Source organism: Dama dama, chromosome 11, assembly GCF_033118175.1.
Source record: "Dama dama isolate Ldn47 chromosome 11, ASM3311817v1, whole genome shotgun sequence".
In the NCBI taxonomy this organism is placed as follows: domain Eukaryota; kingdom Metazoa; phylum Chordata; class Mammalia; order Artiodactyla; family Cervidae; genus Dama; species Dama dama.
This window is the reverse complement of record NC_083691.1, coordinates 81076345-81103974: the sequence shown is the minus strand read 5'-3', so window position 1 is coordinate 81103974 and position 27630 is coordinate 81076345. Positions and strand designations below refer to the sequence as shown.

The 27630-nt window shown below is 40.5% G+C and overlaps 1 protein-coding gene across 7 annotated transcripts in view; it reads right to left on the bottom strand.

The window, feature by feature from the left end:
• The window catches only part of SLC8A1 (solute carrier family 8 member A1), a 442272-nt gene that overhangs the window by 24853 nt on the left and 389789 nt on the right, over positions 1–27630 (bottom strand). For all 7 annotated transcript variants that reach the window (XM_061155536.1, XM_061155533.1, XM_061155539.1 and 4 more), the window contains exon 7: positions 19732–20007. In XM_061155536.1, coding sequence (XP_061011519.1) covers positions 19732–20007 — 276 coding nt within the window. The remainder of the gene's footprint in view (positions 1–19731; positions 20008–27630) is intronic.

The following is a 27630-nucleotide window of genomic DNA, read 5'->3' as shown; positions in this document are numbered from 1 at the left end:
AGCAAATTTGGAAAACTCAGCAGTGGCCACAGGACTGGGAAAGGTCAGTTTTCATTCCAATCCCAAAGAAATGCAATGCCAAAAAATGCTCAAACTACTGCACAATTGCACTCATCTCACACGATAGTTAAGTAATGCTCAAAATTCTCCAAGCCAGGCTTTAGCAATACGTGAACCGGGAACTTCCAGATGTTCAAGGTGGTTTTAGAAAAGGCAGAGGAACCAAATTGCCAACATCTGCTGGATCATTGAAAAAGCAAGAGAGTTCCAGAAAAACATCTATTTCTGCTTTATTGACTATGCCAAAGCCTTTGACTGTGTGGATCACAATAAACTGTGGAAAATCCTGAAAGAGATGGGAATACCAGACCACCTGACCTGCCTCTTGAGAAACCTGTATGCAGGTCAGGAAGCAACAGTTAGAACTGGACATGGAAGAACAGACTGGTTCCAAATAGGAAAAGGAGTACATCAAGGCAGTATATTGTCATCCTGCTTACTTAAGTTATATGCAGAGTACGTCATGAGAAATGCTGGGCTGGAGGGAGCACAAGCTGGAATCAGGATTACCGGGAGAAATACCAATAACCTCAGATATGCAGCTGATACCACCCTTATGGCAGAAAGTGAAGAGGAACTAAAGGGACTCTTGATGAAAGTGAAAGAGGAGAGTGAAAAAGTTGGCTTAAAGCTCAACAAACAATCAGAAAACTAAGATCATGGTATCCGGTCCCATCACTTCATGGCAAATAGATAGGGAAACAGTGGAAACAGTGCCTGACTATTTTTTTGGGCTCCAAAATCACTTCAGATGATGATTGCAGCCATGAAATTAAAAGACAATTACTCCTTGGAAGGAAAGTTATGACCAACCTAGACAGCATATTAAAAAGCAGAGACATTACTTCGCCAACAAAGGTCTGTCTAGTCAAGGCTATGGTTTTTCCAGTGGTCATGTATGGATGTGAGAGTTGGACTATACAGAAAGCTAAGTGCCAAAGTATTGATGCTTTTGAACTGTGGTGTTGGAGAAGACTCTGGAGAGTCCCTTGGACTGCAAGGAGATCCAATCAGTCCATCATAAAGGAGATCAGTCCTGGGTGTTCATTGGTAGGACTGATGTTGAAGCTGAAACTTCAATACTTTGCTCACCTGATGCGAAGAGCTGACTCATTTGTAAAGACCCTGATGCTAGGAAAGATTGAGAGCAAGAGGAGAAGGGGAGGAAAGAGGATGAGATGGTTGGATGGCATCACTGACTCAATAGACATGGGTTTGGGTGGACTCCAGGAGTTGGTGATGGACAGAGAGACTTGGCATGCTGCAGTTCATGGGGTCGCAAAGAGTCAGACACGAATGAGCAACTGAACTGAACTGATTATATTTAGAAAGAATGTATTTAGTAATTGTATTATTAAAAGGCTCTTAAATATACATTAAAACATAATCTCATCTAAACAATGGAGTCTATCTGGGAAGGGATAGATGGTTGATTTTTTTTCTGGATCTTTCAGTAGTCATGGATATGGTACTCAAACCCTTAGATGGAAGTCATCACACATATTATATGCAAATCAGATATATGTAAAGGGTGAGGAAGGGGTATGGAAGAGAGGAAGAGGGTATTTCCTGCCTATCAGGGGCTGACCTAGGGCCCATAGACAAGAAAGTGCTCAGGACAGTCCATATAGTGAAATAAGAATTCTAAAAAATAAAATTTCACCCACTATAAAAGTATTCCTAGGGCCAGCCCTGAAGAGATAATGTTTGTATTGGTTTCCTTCCAATCCCTCCTGTCAAGCAATGAAGGATGGTAGAGCAAGGCCAAAATCCTCTTTTAATTTTGTATCTTCTGTCACAGCAACATATTTTATTTACTAACAGTTGATTTTATTGACTTCAACCCACAGAATTGCTTTGCATATTCACTGGACCTGACAAATACTTTTTACAAGCTTGTTAAGAGATTTGTACCCTTGAGATGTCTAGGAAGAGTTGTCGGCCCAGGTCTATCATCATTTGTACTTGGCTTCTTACTAGAAATGTCATTTGTAATGCGAAGACCAGAGAATAAGGGGTAGGGTTCTCTCTAAGCTGCTAGGAATATGTGATGAGGCTGAGCTCTTATGTCACGTTTTGTCCTTGTCTCTCTCAGGCACCAATACAGCTTAGTACTTAATAAATGTCTTTTGATAAATAGCTCTTAGTTGTACAACATCTTACAATTTTTAAAGCACTGTCACAGATGTTACACTACTTGTTCTTCCCAACAATTCAGAGGTGGGAAGTGGCTGGGAGGAGTACCATCAGCTCTACTATTTTTTTCAGGGGAGGAAACTGAAGTTCTCTAGGGCACATGAGCTGTGAATGCAGAAGGCGGGCTTAGAACTCACATTCTGTGATGCCCATGCCCAGGTCTTCATGCTGCAGTCTTGTTCCTAGGATCCTTGATCAAATCCTGTTCTTGTGACATTTTACCCCATGCTCTGAACCTCACATAACAAGACTGCCCAACTCCCAAGGCTGCTGGGATATCAAAGAGATAATTACACAAATGTACCTTCTGAACAATGAAGCTATCCAAATGTATTACGGTTTTGTGTTCAATGCAATGCTCTGCCCTCATGAAGTCATTAATCATTGATACCTTGGTGTGGATCATTTATTGAATATTCCAGTCATAATATTCAAGTATTCCCTTGACTATTCAAGGCTTCCCTTGTGGCTCAGCCGGTAAAGAATCTGCCTGCAATGTGAGAGACCTCGGTTCGATCCCTGGGTTGGGAAGATCCCCTGGATAAGGGAATGGCCACCCACTCCAAGTATTCTGGCCTGGAGAATTCCATGGTCTGTATAGTCCATGGGGTCGCAAAGAGTAGGACACGACCGACCGACTTTCACTTCACTTCCAGTCATAATAACACAGGCTGGGACCTGAGACCTTTGTGGCTGTGCTTGCACCTAGACAAACATCTCCTCAAGTAACAAGATACAAAGAAACTATCAGGGGCCAAAAATCATTATATGCATGTACTGTTAAGGAAAATTATGGACAAGATACAAAAAGATAAAAAAGCCCAAATGCTATTTCTGGTAAGCCTGGAGCAAAAGCAGGGTATACACATACCCGCCGTCCCCTGCATACGACACCACCAAAGGGGCGGGCAAACCACAGCGGGTTAGTTTAGGGGCTCTGGTTTGCCATATTTCAACCCTCTGAAGCATCACCATGCCTAGAGTCCTTCAGAGAATGGCATTTTCACAATCTTTGTGCACATTTACAGTGACTTTTCTTTTGCAACTGTAACTCAGGAATGAAAAGGTATAATTAGTCCTCTGCTGGGCCCATTTGTGGACCCCAGTGGGGATCCTTTTAGTTTGGAAAGACAGCAAGCCCTGCTTGTTATCTCAACTCACATGTTTTTTCTTAAACAGGGATAACCTAATAATAGCTTGAAATTTATGGAGGACCATGCCAAAGAGCCCCCTGCGCTTCAGAGGGCAGAGGAGGGGAGAGGGGGGCAGAAAATACCACATAATTTCTTGCTTGTAAATAACTGAACCAAAATAAGCTCTTTTCTCCCTGTGCACAAAACACTGGATTTATAGGTACCGAGTTAAACAAAGGTTATCAAATATGGTCACCAATGAGATCAGCATTTCTGGATGATGTGTCAGAAAATGTGGCTGAACCATATAAAGTGTTGTATAGATTTAAATCCTTTTCTGGAATAAAGCAGAGTATAAACAGTCATACATAGCTTATGTTTCCTTCCTGGGAAGAGGCAGGATGTGAGGTCTGTGTGCTAAGGAGCCTCGATGGTGTTCCAGCTGGCATCGTGCATAAATGCCGAGCACCATGATTTCATAGCCAGAATATGCACTATTCCCAACAGATACTAAAATTCTTCTATAGTCACATGAAAGATCTGCCTTGTAAATTGAGTTAGCATTTCATCTGCCTTTTCTAAAAATACCAGTGGGTCTTAAATTCATTTTGCTGCTCATGCAGTACCCATGACATGGCAATTAAATGATGCTTTTTTATAACACACAGTAAAGTTCAATTCAGTAACAACATTTTAATAAAATAAAATTTAACAACATTTTAATAAAAACATGTCATTCTTTGGGCAGGGAGGTCCTGGCACATGCCTCTGTTCTACAGACCTTGGTCTCTGTTCCTAATGGTTTCCATGGATTTGAATTGATTCTAGGGGCCTACAAGGTGACATACTGGGACCATGGATGAGAATAAGAGCTGAAGTTTGCCTCCTCAGTACTGTGTTATGATCAACTAACTGAAGGACTTTTTAAGTTTTTATTATTAAATGAAGTGCAAAGAAGGGCAATGCCTAAGAATGTTCAAACTATTGTACAACTATACTAATTTCACATGCTAGCAAGGTAATGCTCAGAATCCTTCTAGCTAGGCTTCAACAGTACATGAACTAAGAAATTCCAGATGTACAAGCTAGATTTAGAAAAGGCAGAGGAACCAGTTATAAAATTGCCAACATCTGCTGGATCATAGATAAAGCAAAAAGAATTCCAGAAAAACATTTACTTCTGCTTCATTGACTATGCTAAACTTTAACTGTGTGGATCACAACAAACTGTGAAAAATTCTTAAAGCAATGGGGATACTAGACCACCTGAGAGACCTGTATGCAGGTCAAGAAGCAACAGTTAGAACCGGACATGAACAATGGACTAGTTTAAAATTTGGAAAGGAGTATGTCAAGACAGTATATTTTACTCTGCTTATTTAACTTATATGCAGAGTGCATCATGTGAAATGCTGGACTGAATGACTCACAAGCTGGAATCAAGATTTCTGGGAGAAACATCAACAACCTCAGATATGCAGATGATACCACCCTAAGTGACAGAAAGCGAAGAGGAACCAAAAAGCCTCTTGATAAAAGAGGAGAGTGAAAAAGCTGGCTTAAAACTCAACATTCAAAAAACTAAGATCATAACATCCAGTCCCATCACTCCATGGCAATAAATGGAGAAAAATAGAAACAATGGCAGAATTTATTTTCTTGGGCTTCAAAATCACTGCATATGATGTCAGCAATCATGAAATTAAAAGACACATGCTTCTTGGAAGAAAAGCTATGACAAAACTGGTCAATATATTAAAAATCAGAGACATCACTTTGCCAACAAAGATCAGCATAGTCAAAACTACGGTTTTTTCAGTAGTCATGCACAGATGTGAGAGTTAGATCATAAAGAAGGCTGAGTGCTGAAGAATTGATCCTTTTGAACTGCAGTGCTGGAGAAGCATCAGGAGAGTCCCTTGGATTGCAAGGAGATCAAACCAGTCAATCCTAAAGGAAATCAACCCTGAGTATTCATTGCAAGGACTGATGCTGAAGCTCCAACACTTTGGCCACCTGATGTGAAGAGCTGACTCATTAGAAAGGACCCTGATGATGGGAAAGATTGAGGGCTGGAAGAGAATAGGGCGACAGAAGATGGGATGTTGCATGGCATCACTGACTCAATGAACATGAGTTTAAGCAAACTCCAGGAGATAGTGAAGGACAGGGAAACCTGGCATGCTGCAGCCTATGGGGTTGTAAAGAGTTGGACACAACTTAGCGACTGAACAACAACAATCTCAAGGTTCATGGTGCTAATTCTGAGTACCACTGTGTGAAATTTTCTCCCAGAAATCCCTAACATATAGGTCAGGGTTACTGTTGGCAGAAGGGTTATGAGTTGTTTTAAAAGGCACACAAATTCATATATGCACAAAGCAATGAAGACCAAAAACATCTCACATGCATAGACTGTACATGTCTGTAGAGATTGTGTAATGAATAAAACAAAACTCATAAATCCTATAGACTCCATGGTGTATCCCTAACATTATGTATAACAAGTATAATTACTATCATATAGAGAATCCATGACATTTTTATGTTAAAACTGGTCCTTGTTAAATATTGAGAAAAGACAAATCTGTGCAGTCAGAATGTATGTTAGCAGTTATTTGGGGCTGAAGGTGGAAATGGAGATTACCTGTATATGGGCATGAGGGATCTTACTGTGGTAATGAAACATTCTAAAACTGGATCAGGGTAATGGTTGCACAACAGTAAATTTACAGGAAAAAAAATCACTGAATTGTATACTTCACATACCAATTTTATGGTATGTGAATAACACCTCAATAAAGTGGCTTAAAAATTCAGTCTGGGGCCTAAATTTGAAAGGAAAAAAGAAAGAGTGGCCCTTGAAAACTGTCATTTTCATTATCTTATTTTTTTTTTCATTTATTTTTATTAGTTGGAGGCTAATTACTTTACAATATTGTGGTGGTTTTTGTCATACATTGACATGAATCAGCATTATCTTATTTTCAAATGTGCGAAGGGAGAAATGAGAGTCATCACCTGTACATTGTTTATGGTCATTCAGTAGAGACCCCCACTTCCGCTAACCCCCATGGAGCGAATCTGCCTAATATGCTTTCCCTGCACTGGATGCTCACTCTCTTTGGAATGCAACTTGAGAGAGAAAAAAGAAAGTTTACATTTGTCTGCAGCGCATACCCACAACACCAAGTCTTCAGACACAGAACACACGCACACACACACGCACACACAAATACACACAAACACATGCTCACACACGCGCACACACATGGGCACACACAAACACACACACATGCATGCGTGCACACACACGCGCGCGCACACACATGCACACACACTCATACACATGCGCACACACACATGCACACACATGCACACACACAAATACACACGTACACACAGATACACACACATGCACACACACACATACACACATATACACATACACACAGACGCACACACACATGCACATATGCACGCACACATACACACATGCACACACATACACATACACGCACATACACACCCAAACACACACATGCACACACGCATGCATGCATGCATGCACACACGTGCACACAGATACACACATGTGCATGCACATGCACACACATGCTCACACACATACACACAAACACACACACATACACACACGCACACATACACACACACGCACACATACACACACATATACACATACACAGACACAAACACACACACATATAGACATACACACATACACACAGATACACATACACACACACGCGCACACATACACACACATGCACACACATACACACCCAAACACACACACACACACATATGCCCCTCAATAGTATGGTATTCCTGCCAGGTGTTCTTATTTGGCTGACCTAGAGTTTATACAAAGGCCCAGTTAAGAGTAGGATGAAATATTCTTAAGTCCCTTTCTCTTACACTGTGACCATTGTGGAACTCAGTGAAGGCGGCTCATGTGAGGTTGGGACCCTGATCCTAAGACTGCCAAGCTGCAGGTGAAGCCTGACACGCCGAGACCCCCTACTCTCTGGACCACCTCCTGCTAGATGGACATCCTTTTTATCATCCTGGTCTCTCCCTAGCCTGGTGTACAAGGCCAGGTGCCCATGCAGTGCTACCATTTGAGAAAAATAGAAGGACTGTAACGGCCAATGAAAAAACTAAGAGGATTGAATACAAGCTTTTCTTTTGAGCAAAAGGGATAAAGGATGGAAATAAAATTTTGAAATGGGTCTTTCCCAGACTGGCTTTTACAAAACGCTTTTGGGCCTGTTGCATACAGTTTATTTTTATTTAGGATAATAGACAGTGCTTATGGCATTTATGGAGCAAATCTTGTGAAATCTGGTGTCTGGCCTTCCTCCGTCTTGCTCTGTCCTTGTAAAGTTTTGCTTTCGTAGGCTCCCTTCAATTCTAATGATATCACTCATTCGTGGGAAAGTTCTCTGGAAAGTACAGAGTGTTTTACCCCCAGGCAGCTTCCCACTGGTGTGAGGTTCAGATAAGGTTCCATGGAAAGACATTTGAGTGACTAGGGCTGACCAGGGCCACTCCCCTGGCCGCGTCCCTGGGTATCTTTGCCTCTTGGCCTGACTACAGATCAGAGGGCCCATTGTCAACAGTCCTGACCTTTGCTGGTGGCCAAGAAACTGACTGCATATTAGAGCATTTGAAAACAAAATATACCTGCCCTTTAGGGTCCTCTTGGGAGAACTGTCACCATAGCCATTGGGAAATCTTGGCTCAGAGTAAAGTAACTCTGTTTTCATTCCCATGTAAGCTGATGTGAAATGGTAACCATCCAATTTAATATGTACACACACTGGAGCTGTGGCACTGTCTCTCCTACTTGCGCCGAGTTGAAATGCCAGTGCTTGGAGGGTAAAGCTCAGAGAGAGTCAGTGACACTGCAGGAGCAGGAATACATTTGGGGATGTCCACATCATCAGAATTCTTAACAAAGGATAGTAATGAACATAAGCTAAGAGTTTTCTTGGCTTTCTATTTTTTTCAACAGCTGGAATATAGCAGAGCTAAAAATACTGTGGGAAGCCTAAACCCATTTACCAGTACATTGAAGTAGAAGGGGAAAGAGATCTAACTTTCTTATCAGGTCAACTATACGTAATATCCTGCACTATAAAGGTGTTCTCATGTAGTCCTCAACTCTGATGTAGATTTTCATGTCCCCATTTATGCAGCTTAAGAAACTAAGGCTGAGAGAAATTAAGTAATATGCTTCTAGTAAGCAGGGGTAGGTGGGTTTGAACTCAGGGCTACCTGAACCTAAAGTTCATGTTCTTTTATACTCTGTTGGTGCATGTTCACTAAGATGGTACTGAGAGAAGATTTTGCATAACTTTTCTGGGACTGAGACTATTAACCAATTAATCTGTGAGCCCAGCAATAAGAACACAAAATCTGTTTGAAGTAGAACAAAGAGGAAGAGACTGAAGCAGTCTGATTCCTGCTGTCTCCAAGGTAGCTCAGATGACTGGGGAATTCAGAATGACTGGGTACTATTTCCCCTGAGAAAGAGTTTTCTTTTGGGTGGGGTACTATGCTATTGTGTTGCCTTCTGACCCCCTATCTTTGCTTAGGTTGGGACAGAATGAGTGTGTGCATGGATAGGTGTTTGGACAGTAACCTCTAGAAATTCTGCTCCCAGGGCTCCTACTGCTGCTAAACATTGAAAGTTGGTTTCCAAAGTTTCCAGTAGGTCTTCACAGAACCTGACTGCTGAGAGAGTGTCCCCAATATGTCCTTCCTGGGCTCCACTGACCCCAGTGCCTGGGCAACCTCGTATCACAGGCAGCTTGTAGCTAGAGTCAGAACGACCCAACCTCCCTTGTGGTCACTTAAATTAGCAGCACGTGGCTGTGCTGATGAAGATTATCTTGGCATGCTATTTTTCACCAGCTGAGTCAGAACTGAACATGCTTAAGAGTTTCCAGTCATCTAATGTTTTCAAATTTACATGTAGGAAATGTTAAGAATCTATGAATAGAGGATTAGGTCTTTACTACTTTCTGAAGTTTTTTGAAGCATGGACTCTATGAGGTGTTTGATGCCAGAGAATAATGTAGTATCAGATCTCTAGGAGCTTGAATATAATCCACTGTTGCATATTTTAAAAATGGAAAATACTAAAATGAAGGCAAAAGTGTAATATCCCCTGAATTATAAACTATATGGGAAAGAATATCTGCCACGCTTACTTTGCAACTAAATCCCAGGTGGGATGATAAAGTGGTTAAATACCAGATTTAAGTATTATGAGATAATATGGATTCCATAATTTACCATTGATATAAACTTGACCCAAATGTGGCCAAACCATTTTTCTATAAGTCTTAGTTTTCTCATCTAACAATCGAATCATCTAAAACAAAGTGCAGGACCAGCTCTTTTCACAGCTGAATTTTATCAAACATTTATAAAAGAACTAATAACCAACCTTTTCAAACTTTTCTAACAAATTTCAGAGGAAGGAACATTCCCAGGGCCATTCTATGAGGTTACTATCAACCCGATACCAAGAGCAGACAAAGAGATCACACAAAAAAGAAAACTACAGGCCCATATCACTGATGAACATAGATGCAAAAATCCTTAACAAAATACTACAAACAGAATCCAACAATGTTAAAAGGATCATACACCATGACTGAGTGGGATTTATCCCAGGGATGCAAAGATTTTTCAATATATGCCAATCAATCAATGTGATACACCATATTAACAAATTAAAGATTAAAAACCATATGATCATCTCAATAGAGACATGAAAAGCTTTTGACAAAATTCAACACTCGTTTATGATAAAATCTCTCCAGAAAGTGGACACAGAGGGAACCTACCTTAATATAATAAAAGCCATATAAGATAAACCCAGAGCAAGAATCATTCTCAATGGTGAAAAATTAAAAGTATTTCCTCTAAGATCAGGAACAAGACAAGGATGTCCACTCTTGCTGCTATAATTCAACATAGTTTTGAAAGTCCTAGCCACAGCAATCAGATAAGAAATAAAAGGAATCCAAACTGGAAAAGAAGTAAAACAGTCACTGTTTGCAGATGACATGATACTGTACATAAAAAATTATAATGATGCCATAAGAAAACTACTAGAGCTCATCAACAAATCTGATTAAATTGCAAGAAACAAAATAAAGCATGGAAACATTTTGCATTCCTGAACACTAGCAATGAAAGATCAAAAGAGAAATTAAGGAGACAATCCCATATTCCATGTGTCAAAAAGCATAACATACCTAGGAATAAACCTACCTAAGGAAGTAAAAGAAGTGTACTTGGAAAACTAAGCAAGTGATGAAAGAAGACAAAGATGACTCAAACAGATGGAAACATAAACCTTGTCACTGGATTGAAAGAATCAATATTGTGAAAATTATTCTATTGCACAAGGCAATCTACAGATTTAATGCAATTCCTATCAAATTACCAATGGTATTTTTCACAGAGTTAGAACAAAATATGTATGGAAGACCCCAAAGAGCCAAAGAAATCTTGAGGGAAAAATCGGAGCTGAAGGAATCAGGCTCCCTGACTTCAGACTATACTACAAAGCTACAGTTATCAAAATAGTATGGTACTGGCACAAAAACAGAAATATAAATCAATGAAACAGGATAGAACGTCCAGAGATAAACCCATACACCTATGACCCCCTAATCTGTGACAAAGGAGGCAAGAATATACAACAGAGACAAGACAATCTTTTCAATGAATGGTGCTGGGAAAACTCGACAGCCACATGTATTATAAAAGAATGAAATTAGAATGCTTCCTAACTCTGTACACAAAAATAAACTCAAAATGAATTAAAGATCTAAATGTAAGGCTAGATACTATAAAACTCTTAGAGGCAAATACAGGCAGAACACTCTCTGACATAAATCATAGCAAGTTCTCTTTTGATTCACTGGCTAGTAATGGAAATAAGAAAAATAAACAATGGGACCTACTTAAACTCAAAAGCTTTTACATAGCAAAAGAAACAATAAACAAAAAGACAACCCACAGACTGGGAGAAAATATTTACAAATGATGTGACTGATAAGAGATTAGTCTCCAGAATTTACATAACAGCTCATGAAACTTAATAGCATCAAAACAAACAACCCACTCAAAAAGTGGGCAGAAGACTTAAATAGACATTTCTCCAAAGAAGACAGGCAGATAGCCAATAGGCACATGAAAAGATGTTCAGCATCACTCATTATTAGAGAAATGGAAATCAAAACTACAATGAGATGTCACTCACACCAGCCAGAATGGCTGTCCAAAAACTATCCACAAATAAATGCTTGAGAGGGTGTGGAGAGAATGGAGCTTTCCTACACTGTTGGTAGTAATGTAAATTGGTACAGCCACTATGGAGAACAGTATGGAGATTCCTTAAAAAAGTAAAAATAGACCTACAATGTGACCCTGCAGTCCCACTCTTGGGCATATATCTGGGCAAAAACATGATCTGAAAAGATACATGCACCCCAATATTCATTGCAGTGTTGTTTATAATAGCCAAGGCATATTACAAGGCATAGAATCAACCAAAATGTCCATTGACAGAGGAATGGATAAAGAAGATATGGTACATATATACAATGGAATATTACCCAGTTACTAAAAAGAATGAAATAATGTCATTAACAGCAACATGGATGGACCTTGAGAGTGTCATATTTAATGAAGTAAGTCAGACAGAGAAGGAGAAATATCATATGGCATCCCTAATATGTGGAATCTAAAAAGAAATGATTTAAATGAACTTACTTTCAAAATAGAAACAGACTTTGAGACTTTGAGAATGAACTTGTGGTTGCCTGGGAGGAAAGATGGGAGGAAAGGATAGTCAGGAAGTTTGGTATGAGTGTGTACACACTGCTACATTTAAAATGAATAACCAACAAGGACTTATTGTATAGCATGTATAGCACATGAACACTGCTCAACGTTATGTGGCAGCCTGGATGGGAGGGGAGTTTGGGGGAGAATGGATACATGTTTATGTACGGCTGAGTCCCTTCGCTATTCACCTGAAACCATCACAACACTGTTTGTTAATCATCTATACCTCAATACAAAATAAAATGTTTTGGTTTTTTTTAAAAGCCCTTTTGTTTTCACAGCAAAGGAAGCCATGAACAAAATGAAAAGGCAACCCTCAGGATGGTAGAAAATATTTGTAAATGAAGCAAGTGACAAGGAACTAATTTCCAAAATATACAAACAACTCATGCAGCTCAATATCAAAAAACAAAACTGAATCAAAAAACCAGAATTTGAAAGGATGCATGCACCTCAGTGTTCCCTGCAGCACTATTTACAATAGCTAGGACATGGAAGCAACTTAAATGTTTATCAGAGAAATAAAGACGGTGTGGTACATATACACAATGGAATCTTACTTGGCCATAAAAAAAAAAAATAGTGCCATTTGCAGGGATGAGGATGGACTTAGAAACTGTCATTCAGAGTGAAGTCAGTCAGAAAGAGAAAAACAAATATCATTTAGTATTAATTATATGTTGAATCTAGAAAAACTGTACAGATGAACTTATTTGCAAAGCAGAAACAGAGTCACAGATGTAGAGAACAAATTTATGGCTACCAAGGTGGGGGATGAATTGGGAGATTAGGGTTGATGTATATACACTACTATGTAAAAAACAGATAATGAGAACCTACTGTATACAGCACAAGGAACTCTATTCAATGCTCTGTGGTCACCTAAATGGGGAGGAGATTTTAAAAAGAGTCAATGTGTCCACTGACAGATGAGTGGATATAGATATGGTACACATATACAATGGAATATTATTCAGCCACACAGAGGAACAAATTTGAGTCAGCTGTAGGGAGGTGGATGAATTTAAGAGCCTGTTATTCAGAGTGAAGTAAGAAAGAGAAACATTAATATTATATATTAACACATATATATGGAATCTAGAAAAATGGTACTGATGAACTTTGTAGTGCAGCAATAGAGACGAAGACGTAGAGAACAGATTTGTTGACATAGCTGTGGAGAGAGAGGGTGGGGCAAACTGAGAGAGGAGTATTATACATTAAACATATACATTACCATATGCAAAACAGATAACCCGCGGGAATTTGCTGTAGGATGCAGGGAGCTGAACCCTGCTTTGTGATAACCTAGGAGGGGGAGGAGGGGGGAGGGGGGAAGTTCAGGAGGGAAGGGATATGTGTATATATATAATTATGACTGATTCAGAAACCAACACAGCATTGTAAAGCAATTTTCCTTCAATTAAAAAAATATAGACGTCTAGAAGTCAAAAAAAGAGTGAATATGTATGTGTATAACTGATTCACTTTACTACACAGCAGAAGCTAACAAAACACTGTAAAGGAACTATACTCCAATAAAATTTTTTTTAAAAAAAGCTCTTGTTTCTATACCCCCGTGGTTCATACTCACTAACACTGCAATCAGAGAGCAAAGTGAATGGCTAATACAGCTAGTTTCATATCATGTACATCCTATGGTATTTAAAAGTCTGGAAGTGGTAACTTGAAAATGACAGATGATCTGATATAAAGATTATTTTAAAAAAAGATTCCATGTAGAAAATAGGCAAAACCTCTAAAATTGTCTATTTCCTTCTCCTTCATGCCTTAAAATCTCTAGGGTAAAATAATTCTTACTTGACAGAACTCAAAGGATAATCATAATACTGGAAGGAAACAGAAGTCAGACAATGCCAGTGGCGCAGGAATAGCCTAGAATGCCCAATTTTTAAACTGTTCTGGTCCAAAAAGTAAACAGTCAGTAAAGAGAAGATGAAGTGAGCAGTAGGCAAGCTTTGGGCACAAGCCCAATCAAGATATATGAAGAAAGACCAAGACAGGACTCAGGTCAAACTATTCGCAACCCATCAACATCTCAGAGTTTTCTCTGTAATTAAAGAAGAATACTTACTTCTATTTGGTTTGATTCAAAAGGAGCTAGAGATGAAAGAAAAAAGTTCATATTTGGAATCTGATGTATAAGCTTGTCTTAATATACCCAAGTCTTATTCAAGTAAAATGACTGTGTGCTAAAAGATTGCCAATTAAAGATGGTTCTGAGTACAAAAAAGGCTAGGTTCCAAATGTTCCTTCTTACCCATTAACCTTTTGTATTTCAAACCTGTATTTCCAGAGAAGCAATGTGATATAACATGGTTATGAAATTATGCCAATCCACTGCAAACTGCACGTTTAGGCACTTTATATACCTAAAGTTTCTAACGTTCTGGCCTGAGTTCTGGGTCTTGGAAGCAGAGATTATAGGAGAGAAAAGAATGAAGAGATAATATCTTGCTCCTCACAGTTTCCACCATAGTCACAACTATGAATGAGAAAACATTGTTTCCATTCTGATACGCTTAGTGCTTTGAAATTTACCTTAGCCCCTTCTTATTACAATAACCTACTCAGATATATCCTGTTCTTCAAAAATAAGCTACACTACAGAAACAGCTATTCATCTCCCTTGACTCTAATTCTTAGCTGTCTCTGCAAGGTGTTATGAAGAAAGCTATCCAACAGACCAATTCATACTCATGTGTAAATGATAGTACATTAATTTATATATACAGCACACATATACAAACATATACACACACCTAATTGCATTATTTATATGCTAACTAGGAATCATTCTAGGAGCCAGGGATGTAATAGAGAAAAAAAGCAAGGTTTCTGCTCCTATGAAACATTTCAGTGGGGAAAGTAGGCCAAAGATAATATTCAAAAGCAGACTAAAAAAATCCAGAAAGTTATAAACACTCAATATCAAAGAGGGTGATATAACACAGGAAAACTGGGTGACTACTTCATATGGTATGGTCAGGGAAGGTCTCTTTGAAGATGTGACATTTAGGATGAGATATAACTGAAGACAGCCAGTCTTGTGCAAATGAAGGGGAAGAGCATTTTAGACAGCTAGTGAAACCATGAGAAAGGAATGTACTTGGCGCATGAAAGACAGTAAAAAGACCATGCTCAGTCGTGTGCAACTCTTTGCAACCCCATGGACTATAGCCTACGAGGCTCCTCTGTCCATGGGATTTTCCAGGCAAGAGTACTGGAGTGGGTTGCCATTTCCTTCTCCAGGGTACCTTCCCCATCCAGGGAACTAACCTGGGTCTCCTGTATTGCAGGTGGATTCTTTACCAACTGAGCCACCAGGGAAGGCTGAAAAACAGTGGGCAAGGAGGTAAACAGGAGAGACAGGCAGGGACCAAATCATTTGGTCTTTGTAAGCCAGAGTGATGCTTTTGAAGTTTATCCTAAGTGAAAGAGAAAGACTGAGATTTTAAGGAGAAATGCGATCTGATTTACATCTTAAAGTCATCTCTAGGAGAAGCATGGAGACAGGAGGCTACTCTGGGGGTTAGAGTGAGGAAAAACAGTTGCCTAGACTAGCATGACTATGGGAGAGACAGTTAAGTGGATCTGATCAATATAGATGGTAGAGGAAAGATTTGCAGGAGTTATGAATAAATTCACTGGGGATGAGGACAAAGGAGTCAGGAACACCTGGGCAGATGATACTATTTCTCAGGGAAAGGCAAGATCTAGAAAGAACAGGTTTGGGTGAAAGATAAAGCACCTGGGCAGTAGAAAGCAACAGTTCTACTTGGTATATGGTGCTTTTCAGCTGTGAATTTCACATCCAGTATGGATACAGGAAAGCAGTTGGTATTCGAATCCAGAACTCAGGGATAAGTTGAAGTTGGGGATGTACACTTGGTACTCACTGGTGTGTCACTGGTAATTAAGACTTGGAGACTGGGACAATGGCCCAGGGAGTGACCATGGACCAAGAAGAGGGCTGGAGACCAGTCTCTGGTTCACTCCAACATGAGGAGGTGGGAACACACTGTTTTGGAAGCCCCCTTCTTCTCCAGAAAGGCAGCTCTGTGGAAGGGTGAGTCAGGAGAAAAGACTCTTTCTCTATGATCAGGTATGGGTCTTTATGTTTATACAGGAACACCTGAGGGCTGTCAGGAGTCCTTCTCTGCTGGTAGGTTAATAATAAAATCTCACTACCAGTTGGTATGAAGAAGCTCTGTCTCATATGCAAAGCCATAAGCTCTTTTTTCCCAAGATTTTGAATATGGTAAGAACATACCATTAATGAAATACATAGATATTTAATTCCACCCTGAGTCGGGAGGACTAGCAGGAAAGCTTTTCAATGCTCAAATGCCATCACAATCTAAGAATCTCAGCCTCACATCAGAGGAGGCAGCAGTTTATCAAACACTAGCCAGGAGCCTTTCTACCCTAGGAAAACTGGTAAGATATCAGCCTAGAGAAAGAGCTGGGCTCTAGGACTAACGAATGGTAGGCTGTAAGTGAAAAGAATCAGTTTTCTTTATTCTTCCGACCATAGTAACTGGGCTTTGTCATTTGCGAAGAATAGCATTTTTTCCCCTTTAAGAAGTCAAGAGATATAATGAAGCACTGCTCCGAATCATCAGGATTGAAGGATGAAGTCAGAAATATTGAACAAGATGCTGAATGAACAATTTGCAGTTTTCTGAGGTGGGGGGGAGGGAATGTCTGTTTATGTAGATATGATCACTTGAGATTACCTGTGAATATATCTTTTGGGGAGTACACTGCACAGTTAATATTACAGCAAGTTACAGGAATTCTCCCACTAACAGAACAAAGAAATCTGCTTCCCAATGGGAAGAATTTATGGTAATGCAGGGAAACCATTTTGACAACTAATGACTCTGCTGTATAATCCCACAGGCTTTTTCACCTCTTGACACCCCTACTTGGGTTCTGCACTGGTTTTTAAGTGGCAGTACAAATAACTTCAAGCACTAGGGTTTACTGTAATCCACATTCCATGTCACACAAGAAATTTTAATCATACAGCTTCGATAATGTTCAAAAGGGTTCATTCAAATACGAGATACAGAGCCATGCTGGGAGACTGATATATAGCAAAAGGAGCCAGCTTTGAGATACTGATATGAATGAAGAAAAAAAGAAAAACACCCCAAAACATTTTCAGACCCAAGGATTTCATGTAGGAAAAGCATTTTTTTTTCAATCCCTTTTAAAGTAAGAGATGCATTTGGTAGGCCCTATTGCTGACTTATCAGAAATTCAGGCTAATTTTGAATAACTGTCATGATATCTAATTTTGCCTTCATTACCATAATTTGCACATATTCTCCTCAAGGGTTAAACCCACGATCAAGAGTGTGCACTGACTTGGGCACCGTTTTGTATAGTGACTTAAGCCTTAAGGAAAGAAGATCCCCTGACATTTTCCTATAGTAACCTGAGACAGAGCTAGGGCTGACCATAATGCTTAGGCCCTGTGGTTGTGTACATGTTCTCTAAACAAAGCAACTGAAGAATATTTTTAGTTTTTTCTCTTGCTTGCTACATTTCTGGTCATTTTTAGAAAAAATTAAAGACCAAATACAGATCTGTTGGAATACAGCTGGTTTTAAGGGGGGAATCTACTCTCTTCTGAGGATCAGCAATCAACAGGAAGAATTTACACAGCCCTGCTCACTAAGGTGGGAGGAAGAGCACTCATAATCGCTTGGCTCCTTCATGAACTCAGCTGGACCCCCAAACCATGCTGAGCCCCGCATGATCAAGACTTTCAAACAGCCAATCAGTTGTGTAACACCAAGCGCTGTGGCTGACCAGTGTAAATCTAGACACTTCATCCATCCCTTGTTTCTCAAGGCTGAAGGGTCTGGATTCATACTCATCAGACCATATTTAGCCATTCAACACCATAGTCACAAAAGCTGCTTTTTTATGGAATTCCTTCTATGTCCCAGATGCTTTACTAGCTGTATAATTTACAAGCATTTTCCCAATCCTTACCCTCATTCTGCAAGTTAAGTATGGTTGTCCCTAGTTCATAAATGAAGAAACAGAGGCTCAGAGAAGTAGTCTATCTAGTCACAGAGATAATAAATACCCAAGAAGAACAACTAATGATCTCAATCAAGAAATCATGGTTCAACTGTGCTTGTTTTCAGTCTCAAAAACCAAAAGTCAGGTTGCCAACTATGTCAAGTGTTAGTAGAAGTCACAGCATTTTTATCAAGGCTCTGGAAAATGTGGAAGGTGGGAAGGGAATAGCTACATTTCCCCGCAAGTCCTGCCTTTTCCCAAGTCCACTGCAACTCTTGTCACTGACTTTCTGTCGATAGAGACACAAGTCTTGTTACTCTCAGCTGAGGCTGTAACTCTGTCAAGATGTCAACCAGTGCTGGAGAGTGGGTCCAGAACCTGAGTTATAATAAACTCTGATGTGTTGATATACACCTGTGAATCACCTGGGAGCTTAACACACATTTTGGGCCCTTCTTTAGACCTTTCAATTCCATGGCTCTCAGGCACTTGCATTTTTTAAACAAGTTCTGAGGTAATTTTGATGCCCAACAAAGTTTGAAAATTACTGCTCTCAAAGTAATGTTGAGGAGAAGGCTATCTTACTCAGAAGAGTGAGTATACATAATGAGCTATAGCTTGTAGGTTGGAAGAAAAATTCAGCTTATAGGAATGCATAAAGGGATGTCCACTTGGTCTGCTCACTTTGGTCAGGATGACTTCTTCCTTGTTCTGGTTAATGTGAATTTTTTATTTACTCCCATTAATATTTGGGTCAAGAGAACATCGTATCAGGTCTTAAATGTTTATCTTCATAGCTCAGTCGGTAAAGAATTTGCCTGCAACGTGGGAGACCTGGGTTTGGTTCCTGGGTTGGGATGATCCCCTGGAGAAGGAAATGGCAACCTACTCCAGTGTTCTTGCCTGGAGAATCCCATGGACAAAGAGGCCTAGCAGCCTACAGTCCATGTGTTCGTAAGAGTCAGAAGTGACTTAGTGACAAAACCACCCAAAAATACAGTGAGTGCTTCATCCAAACTTGACTAAATACATAGAAGACAGAAATTTTCTTCTTAAAGATGATTCTGCAGCTGTGTTTTTCAAAGTTCTAATTGTAATAGGAAGCTGACCTATCAATCTAGCCATCAAATCAGTCTGCTCTCTCTGGGCAGGCAGGCAGGCCCTCTGGGAATGGTACACTGTCAGCATGATGACACTGACCAGCTTTCTAACCTTGAGAAATGCCATGACAATGTGCTGGCAGTGACATCATGCATAGCTTTGGGCTTTTGTCTTTCATCGGCTGGGTTTGTTAGCATAGCCCTTGAAACCGCAGGAACAAAAAGGTCAAGAAGGTGAAAGGGCTTCCATTTCTGAGGCAACCACATAGGCATGTATTCCCTACCTGGCACTGAGGTTCCAAGCGCGACAAACACCACCGCAGTCACGGAATCCTTCAGGCCGATGGTGCAGCCGAAGTGGGAAGCGAGGTCTCCAATGAAAGCCGTCAGTATGCCAATCATGAGAATGGAGACGATGAAACATGCCCAGCCGTTCCAGTACTCTGTCGGGGGGACAAAGGCGAAGAGGACCTTCCAGAACACAGTCAGAAAGTGCATCACGTAGTCAAAACAGGAAGGCAGCTTCTCCTCCCCACATTCGTCGTCATCGTCATCTTCCCCTAGAGAGAAAGGGATGGAGGATATTTCATCAACACCTGTGCTCTCAGCTTTCCTTCTCTCCCACTTTCTCCTTCCCAGGCTTTTTAGCCCTTGCCTGAGAGGTGGGTGAAGCTTTGGGTTTTCCAATAGCCAATCATAATCAACCAAATAATTATTAAGGTACGGACATACTTCAGGGAACAACAGGAAAAACTTAGGCCCCAACCAGTTCCAGCGATATGCAAACAATACACACTTTCTACTCTCATGTCACCTCCAGTGAGAATTGTCATTCCATAGAAATGAACAGGATTTCTCCCCAAAACCAGGAAAGTCATGTCCATGTTTGGAAAGAAGTCTCTTTTAATGAAAGATAACTGATGATTCTTCTACCAGGAATCTTTCTTTACAGCTTGGAGTCTGGCTTTGGGGATTCATGGCTACATGATCTCATATAGGACCATGTTCTAATAGAGCCCTCTGAGCTCTGCATGTTTTTCCAGCTTCATCTCCTGCAACTACTTCAAACTCAAACTTCATCCCGGCCAAATGGAATTATTCACATTAAAAAAAAAAACCAAAAACTGTATGTAATGTACTTTCTCCTAGTTTTATCCTTTAGAACCAAATGTGCTTGGCATGAGAGAAGGAAATGGCAACCCACTCCAGTATTCTTGCCTAGAGAATCCTGTGGACAGAGGAGCCTGGTGGGCTGCTGTCCATAGGGTTGCACACAGTCGGACATGACTGAAGCTTCTTTAAATGCATGCATGCATTGGAGAGGAAATGGCTACCCATTCCGGTATTCTTGCCTGGAGAATCCCAGGGACAGAGGAGTGTGGTGGGCTGCCATCTGTGGGGTTGCAGAGTCAGACATGACTGAAGCAGCAGCAGAAGCAGCAGCAGCAGCAGCAGTGCTTGGCATATCCTAACACCCCCCCCCCCGCCCCCCCGCCCTTTATTCTTTAAAACATCACTATCTCTGTGAAACTCTCCCTAACCCCCACCCTCTCTCCCTCTAGTCATTCTGGGAACTTCTCAAAGCTTCCATAGCCCCCCAACACTGGTAACACTGGATCACTGGTTGTCAAAGTGTGGTCCCAGAACAGTGGCAGCAGCATCAATAATTTTTTTTAGAAATGCAAATTCCTGGCCCCACTGAATCAAAAACTAGGGGGGAGGGGGTGAAGGGGGAGGTGTCTGAACAAGTCATCCAGGTGATTCCCACACATGCTCAGTTTGAGAACCAGTCTCTAGATTGTACCTGTGTGCTCCTCCATTGTGACTGTGAACTTGTCAAGGGCAGGAATGCATTCATTTTTGTGTCTTTAGTGTTTGATCTCATCTCCAGCATATGCAATAAGCTGGCTAAGTTAAATGAATGTGTGTTTGGATTCCTACTGACTCAATTTAAGCACTTAATTACATAATGGATACACCCATACCAATTTTGCCAATTATGTCACATGATACTATCAACACATTATAATCAAATATCAAATAATACTACCAAGAAATTCAGGGTTACTCTTTAAAGAAGTCAGGAAATCAATAATAGTGCTTTAAGACAGAGACTTCATTTACAATGTGATATTGTGACATCGCGGTAGCATCACCAACTCAATGGACATGAGTTTGGGCAAACTCCAGGAGACAGTGGAGGACAGAAGAGCCTACTGTGCTGCAGTCCATGAGGTCACAAGGAGTCAGACGTGACTTAGCAAATGAATAGCAACAACACAGGGATATAATCCCCATCCACATATTTTCAACTCTTCTTGAATATCAACTCTTCCTGAAGTAGGGGCGAATAAATATTTCTGTGTTTTGTGGCCACTTTGGAAAGAACTCCTTGAGACTTTGTTTTACCACCACCACCTCCCAAAATCTTGTCATCAGGGATCCACTGTCCTTCCAACTAACGCAGCTGGCAGCAGGTGGGGCGGGCACACTTCCCGGCTGACTGCAAGATCTGAGATTGCCAGCATGGGGCCAATGTGTGTGCCCTTCACGAGACTCTCTGTGGAGAGGCCGTCTGAGGCAGCTCAAAGCAGAGGAGCTTTGAAAGAAAAGTGGCTCTCACAAAACACGAGGCGTGTCTGGTTTTGTCATCTGTCATCTTACAGGATGAGAAAAGAGGCATTGGGTCACTCTTTAGTAAGCACAAGGTCAGAAATTATTATGCAGACACAGACACACTTTGGGCATCCACAGAGAAAGTAGCCATGTCTGAGGCTTCGGAAGGTCTGGAGTAAGCTCTCAGGAAGAAGCCCCCAAAACACGGATGGAATCAACTCTGGAGACTAACTAGGACTTGACTCGGCAACAGATGGAAAAAAGTGAGACTCACTAGAGGGAGAAAGTGTGGATGACCATGTTAAAGTAAGTGACCAAGGAGGCCATTTGGCCATTACACTAGGGTGACTCTAATGCCTTAGTTAGGAATTGATGTAAGCAAGCCAAAACCTCAGCCAGAGGCAATTCCTATACCTACACTAGTATTGGAGAAAATGAAATTGAGGAGTCACCAATCTCAAATAGCCAACTTTCACAAGTAAGGCAACTGCTTAAGCTAGAGCCAATCGGACAATCTTCTTTCTTCTTGCTTCTTGTGAATCCATGTTTGGTCAAATAAAGTCTTAAAAGCTTTTAATGTGCCTCAGTTTATCTTTTAACAACCATCTGAACAGTGCTTATGCTGTATGGTTATTATTGCATTTTTAATATCTCCCTTGCTTGAAAGCCAAAGATGTTTTTAAGTAAAAGCACATGTTATGGGCTGAACTGTGTCTTCTCCAGACTCAGCCTGGCTCCCAGTACCCAAGAATATGACTGTATTTGGACAGAGGGGCTTAAAGAGATAGGCTGTTAGGGTGACCCCTTAACCAGTCTGACTGGTGTCCTTGTAAGGGGGAACTGGGATACACAGGGAGACAGCAAGGGCACATCCTCATAGAGGAACAACCATGTGAGGACACAGCAAGAAGGAAGCCCTTCCTTCTCCCAAGTCAAGGAAAGAAGCTTCGGGAGAAGCTGAACCTATCAAAACCATGACCTTGGACCTTCATCCTCCAGAACTGAGAAAACACATTTCTGTTGTGTAAGCTACAGTCTAGGGTGTTTTGTTATGGCAGTCCTAGCAAACTATACAGCCCCTTTGGAAGCATCCTGTATCATAGCACTGACAGGTAGGAACAAGCCACTCAGTGTTTTGATTACCTACTCCTTTCTTGTTTCCTTATCATTTCTTCTTTTTTTTCCTATTGTTACTGAACCAGGTTCATTTTGCCCTAAAAATAGCAAGCCAAGCCACTGAGAGGCTGAGGTTTGCAGTAAAGGGAAGGTTTATTCCCAAGACAGCCAAGTGAGGAGCCAGGAGGACAAATCTCAAATCTGCCTTTTGAAAGCAGAGGGTTTGGGTATTTACGGGATGACGAATAAAGAAGAAGGTAGTCTGGAACATGGGGAGCACGGGGAAAGGTGATTGGACAAAGATGCAGTAATCTTGATTCCGCACAGGCGTAATGTTCAAAAGGTCACTGAGTGGGCACTCATGCATGCCCAATTGGAGGGTCAGTGGTCCTATCCAGTCTTAATCAGCTCAGTTCCAACTAGACACAGCCTAAAACATCTCAGGCAAGCATCTATTGTTTAAGCTATTTGAAGGACTTGCAAGTTGTAAAATAACCTTGATTAGTGAAGGCAAGTGAAATGGGTTTGACTTTCAGTTCCACTTCATTTCACCTTTCTTCCCATTTCCCTCTTACCCTCCACTTGAGTTTCAGGTGAAACTCACTGCGAGAGTTGCAGTCGTCAGGTCTTATTTGGAGGGGGGTGGTGGAGGCACGAAAAAGAGGACCATGTTAATTCTTTCTGTACCTCCTCTTCTCCCTATTTCTCAATCTAAAGTTCCAGGGTGGGGGTGGGGTGGGGGTGGGTGGGGTGGTGCTGCATGTACCCTAGGAAAGCTCAGAAAAAGCACTAGACCTTTTAATTATATTTTCGTATCTGATTCTTCAAAATTTCTATATTTGTAAAGATTTTATGATTTTATAGGGGATATGATTCCCAGGTGGTATGAATGGTCAAGAACCCGCCTGCCAATGCAGAAGACATAAGAGATACAGGTTCGATTCCTGGGTCGGGAAGACCCCTTGGTGAAGGGCATGGCAATCCATCCCAGTATTCTTGCCTGGAGAGTTCCATGGAGAGAGGAACTTGGCAGGCCACAGTCCATAGTGTTGCAAAGAGTCGGGCATGAAGGAAGCGACTTATTATGCTCACATCATGCATGCATGATTAAAACAGTTTAGAAAACACTAGATTTTAATCAATCATTCATAGAAACACAGATCATTCTGCCTCTAACTCTACGAAGTTAATTTCGGGTGTCTAAGTCTCATATTATGGAGATGAAAAGAAAACAAATAATGAAGCTTCTCATAAGAAATGACACTTATAAATCAAGAGTGGATATTATATTTGTCTTCAAGATGGAAATAATAACACCATTCCCAGGAGGGACGTGCAAGGGAATAATTAGATCATCTCTGCAAAATGTTTGAGGATACTTCAAGGTAATGATTATCATGGTCGGGATCATTATTTCCCTCCAGTTAGTATTGTTATGGTGTTTCCCCATCATTATCTAATTGCTCAGTCAAGGTGCTGGGTCCTAAGGTAACACTCTAGGCTTTTAAAAACAAAATCTGATATTGCCCTCTGGAATTAACTTTATGACCCGTAAGTTTGCAATGCAAAATGTGTGTGTGTGTGTGTGTGTGTGTGTGTGTGTGTGTGAGAGAGAGAGAGAGAGAGAGAGAGAGAGAGAGAGAGAGAGAGAGAGAGAGAAAGAGAGAGAGAGAGAATTTCCCTCTGTAGGCTTCTAGCATTATAAGAGATCTTAAACATTTTAATGCTTAAGTCTGGACTGGGAGGCCCATCTGTTTTATTGCATTTGAAAGTAGAAGTGGCTTCCCATCATTTTTCCTGGGATCTCACTGCTCTTTATAAATTTTAATCTCCAACTCAGATGTCATTTAAATATTAAAAATGACCCCTGATTGCCATGTATGATGCACAATTACCCTGTCTTGGAGAAGGACAAAGAAATACTGTGTTCATTCATCAGCATCTGTATTATACTTAAAAGTGTGCACCTTGCAAAGAGCAGTGGAGCATTAAAAAAAAAAAAAGCACCTGGAACATCTCTTATGTGATGGCAAAGATGATAGTAATTTGCTGTTTCTGTATGTTTGCCAGCTCAGCATTACCGGACGCTAGGTAATTTTTTCAAGTTTCTCTTCTGTATTAGCAAAGGAACAGGCAGGTTGGTTGGTTTCCTTTTATAGAATTCCAAGCAAAGGGTCCTCTTATCTCAGAATCCTTCTTTTCAGCTTTATGGACTTCACTAATGGGAAGATAACAAACAAGCTGTATTTCAATAATCCTTCCCACGGCCTTTTAAGTGGTTTCCTTGATACATGTTGGACTTCCTAAATATAACTACAAAAGTAGCCAAATCATTAAAACTACACAGAGTGGAGAGAGCTGACTTCAACTATTGATATAACAGTACTTTCTCTGGCCCTGCTCTGCAGCATGAGAACTAAGACATCATCAGCTCAATTAACGGATCATGAAAGGCAACCCCTGGACATTAGACAACTGCACATTTTACAGCATCTAATGTAAACCAGGCAGAGACTTCCCTGGTAGTCCAGTGGCTAAGACTCTGCCCTCCCAGTGCATGGGACCTGGCTTCAATCCCTGGTCAGGGAACTAGATCCCATATATTGCAACTTAAAGATCCTGCATGCCACGGCTAAAAATCCCTCATGCTGCAACTTAGACCCAGCACAGCCAAATAAATAAACAAATATTTAAAAACAAAGTAAGCCAGGTGTTAATTTGTATCCTTCTATAAGGCACTCAAGGTTTGGCCTCAGGGAGAACTTGCAGAACCAGAAATAGAGGCTGCTAGGTGCAGTGGACATTTGGTTCAGAAGATTCAGAAGACTTAAATCAGGAGACAAGACAATCAAGTAAGGGAGAACATCATGGTTATGGCTGATTTTGAATATCTAGAGTACAGCAAGTTATTTTCATTTCTAGTTGTCAAAGGTCAACTATCTGTATCAAACATCCTGGTTTGCATCCAGCTCTTCATCTAGAATTTGGGAAATTGGCCTAAATTATCACAAGTTTGTAATGGAAAGCAGTTTAGAGAACCTCTACTGTTGTTAACCTGAGAAAATGTTTGACTTTCAGAGCCTTCTAAATATTATTTATTTATCATTAGTCCATTTTTATTTTGTAAGACTATCTTCCAATATGAGAATTATGGGAATGATCAGAATGCTTTCCGGGAGTATGATATGATTGATTTAGGATGACATTTGTGGCCAATCACACTGCCTTCCATGCAATATTGTAAGCCCAGTAAGTGTTACTCAGAAGCCCCATGTAATATACAAATCAATAACTGGGAATGTAGATCACTAAAGTGGTTTTCTTCATTGTATAGACATTGTTTGGGCATAATTTCTTTCTGAAATTTTATGTCTTTTTTCCCAAGTGTGGCTGATTTGATTTTATGTCTCTTTAGTCTCTGAGCACAAAGATTTGCTGCCTTCAAACAAATTAAAAAGCTAATTTATTACTGAATGGACTTTCTCTTCCATAGCTATTACTTTTTTTTTGCAACCTGATATACAATGATTATAAATCAAGTTCTACTCATCTGGTGTATAATTCTATTTCTCTTATTCAAACCTTCTTACAGAATTATTAATTATTAAAAATGAAAGAAACCTTAGTAATCAGCTAATTTACCCCCTTTTAATTTTAAGAGAACAAACAGAACTGATTCAATTGATGAATTTTTTCTCTCTTTTCTCATCTCTCTCTCTCTCTCTCTCTCTCTGTTATATGTAAGAACTTGATTGAAAGCCAGTGGCTTTTACTGTCTTGCTCATTCAGTGATCCAAAAGCTTCTTTTTCCTCTTTCCCATTTTATATGATTGTAAATTATTTCTCCCCTTCATGGATTACAACTTTGTTACGGGGAAGGGGCTTGTGTAACTCAATGAAGCTATGAGTCATGCCATGAAGGGTCACTCAATATGGACGCATACCAGTGGAGTGTTCTGACAAAATGTGGTCCACTGGAGAAGGAAATGCAACCCACTCCAGTATTCTTGCCTGGAAAACCCCATGGACAGTTTGAAAAGGTAAATAGACATGACACTGGAAGATGAGCTCCCCCAGTTCAAAAGGTATCCAATATGCTACTGAGGAAGAGCAGAGAGTAATTACTAACAGCTTCAGTAAGAATAAAGCAGTTGAGTCAAAGCAGAAACAATGTTCAGCTATGGATGTATCTGGTGGTGAAAGTAAAGTCCGATGCTGTAATGAATAATATTGCATAGGAACCTGGAATGTTAGGTCCATGAACCAAGGTAAATCGCACATGGTCAAGCCTGAGATAGCAAGAGTGAACACTGACATCTTAGGAATCAGTGAACTAGCATGAATGGGAATGGAAGTATTTAATTCAGATGACTGTTATACCTACTACTGCAGGCAAGAATCCCTTAGAAGAAATGGACTAGCCCCCAAAGTCAACAAAAGAATCTGAAATG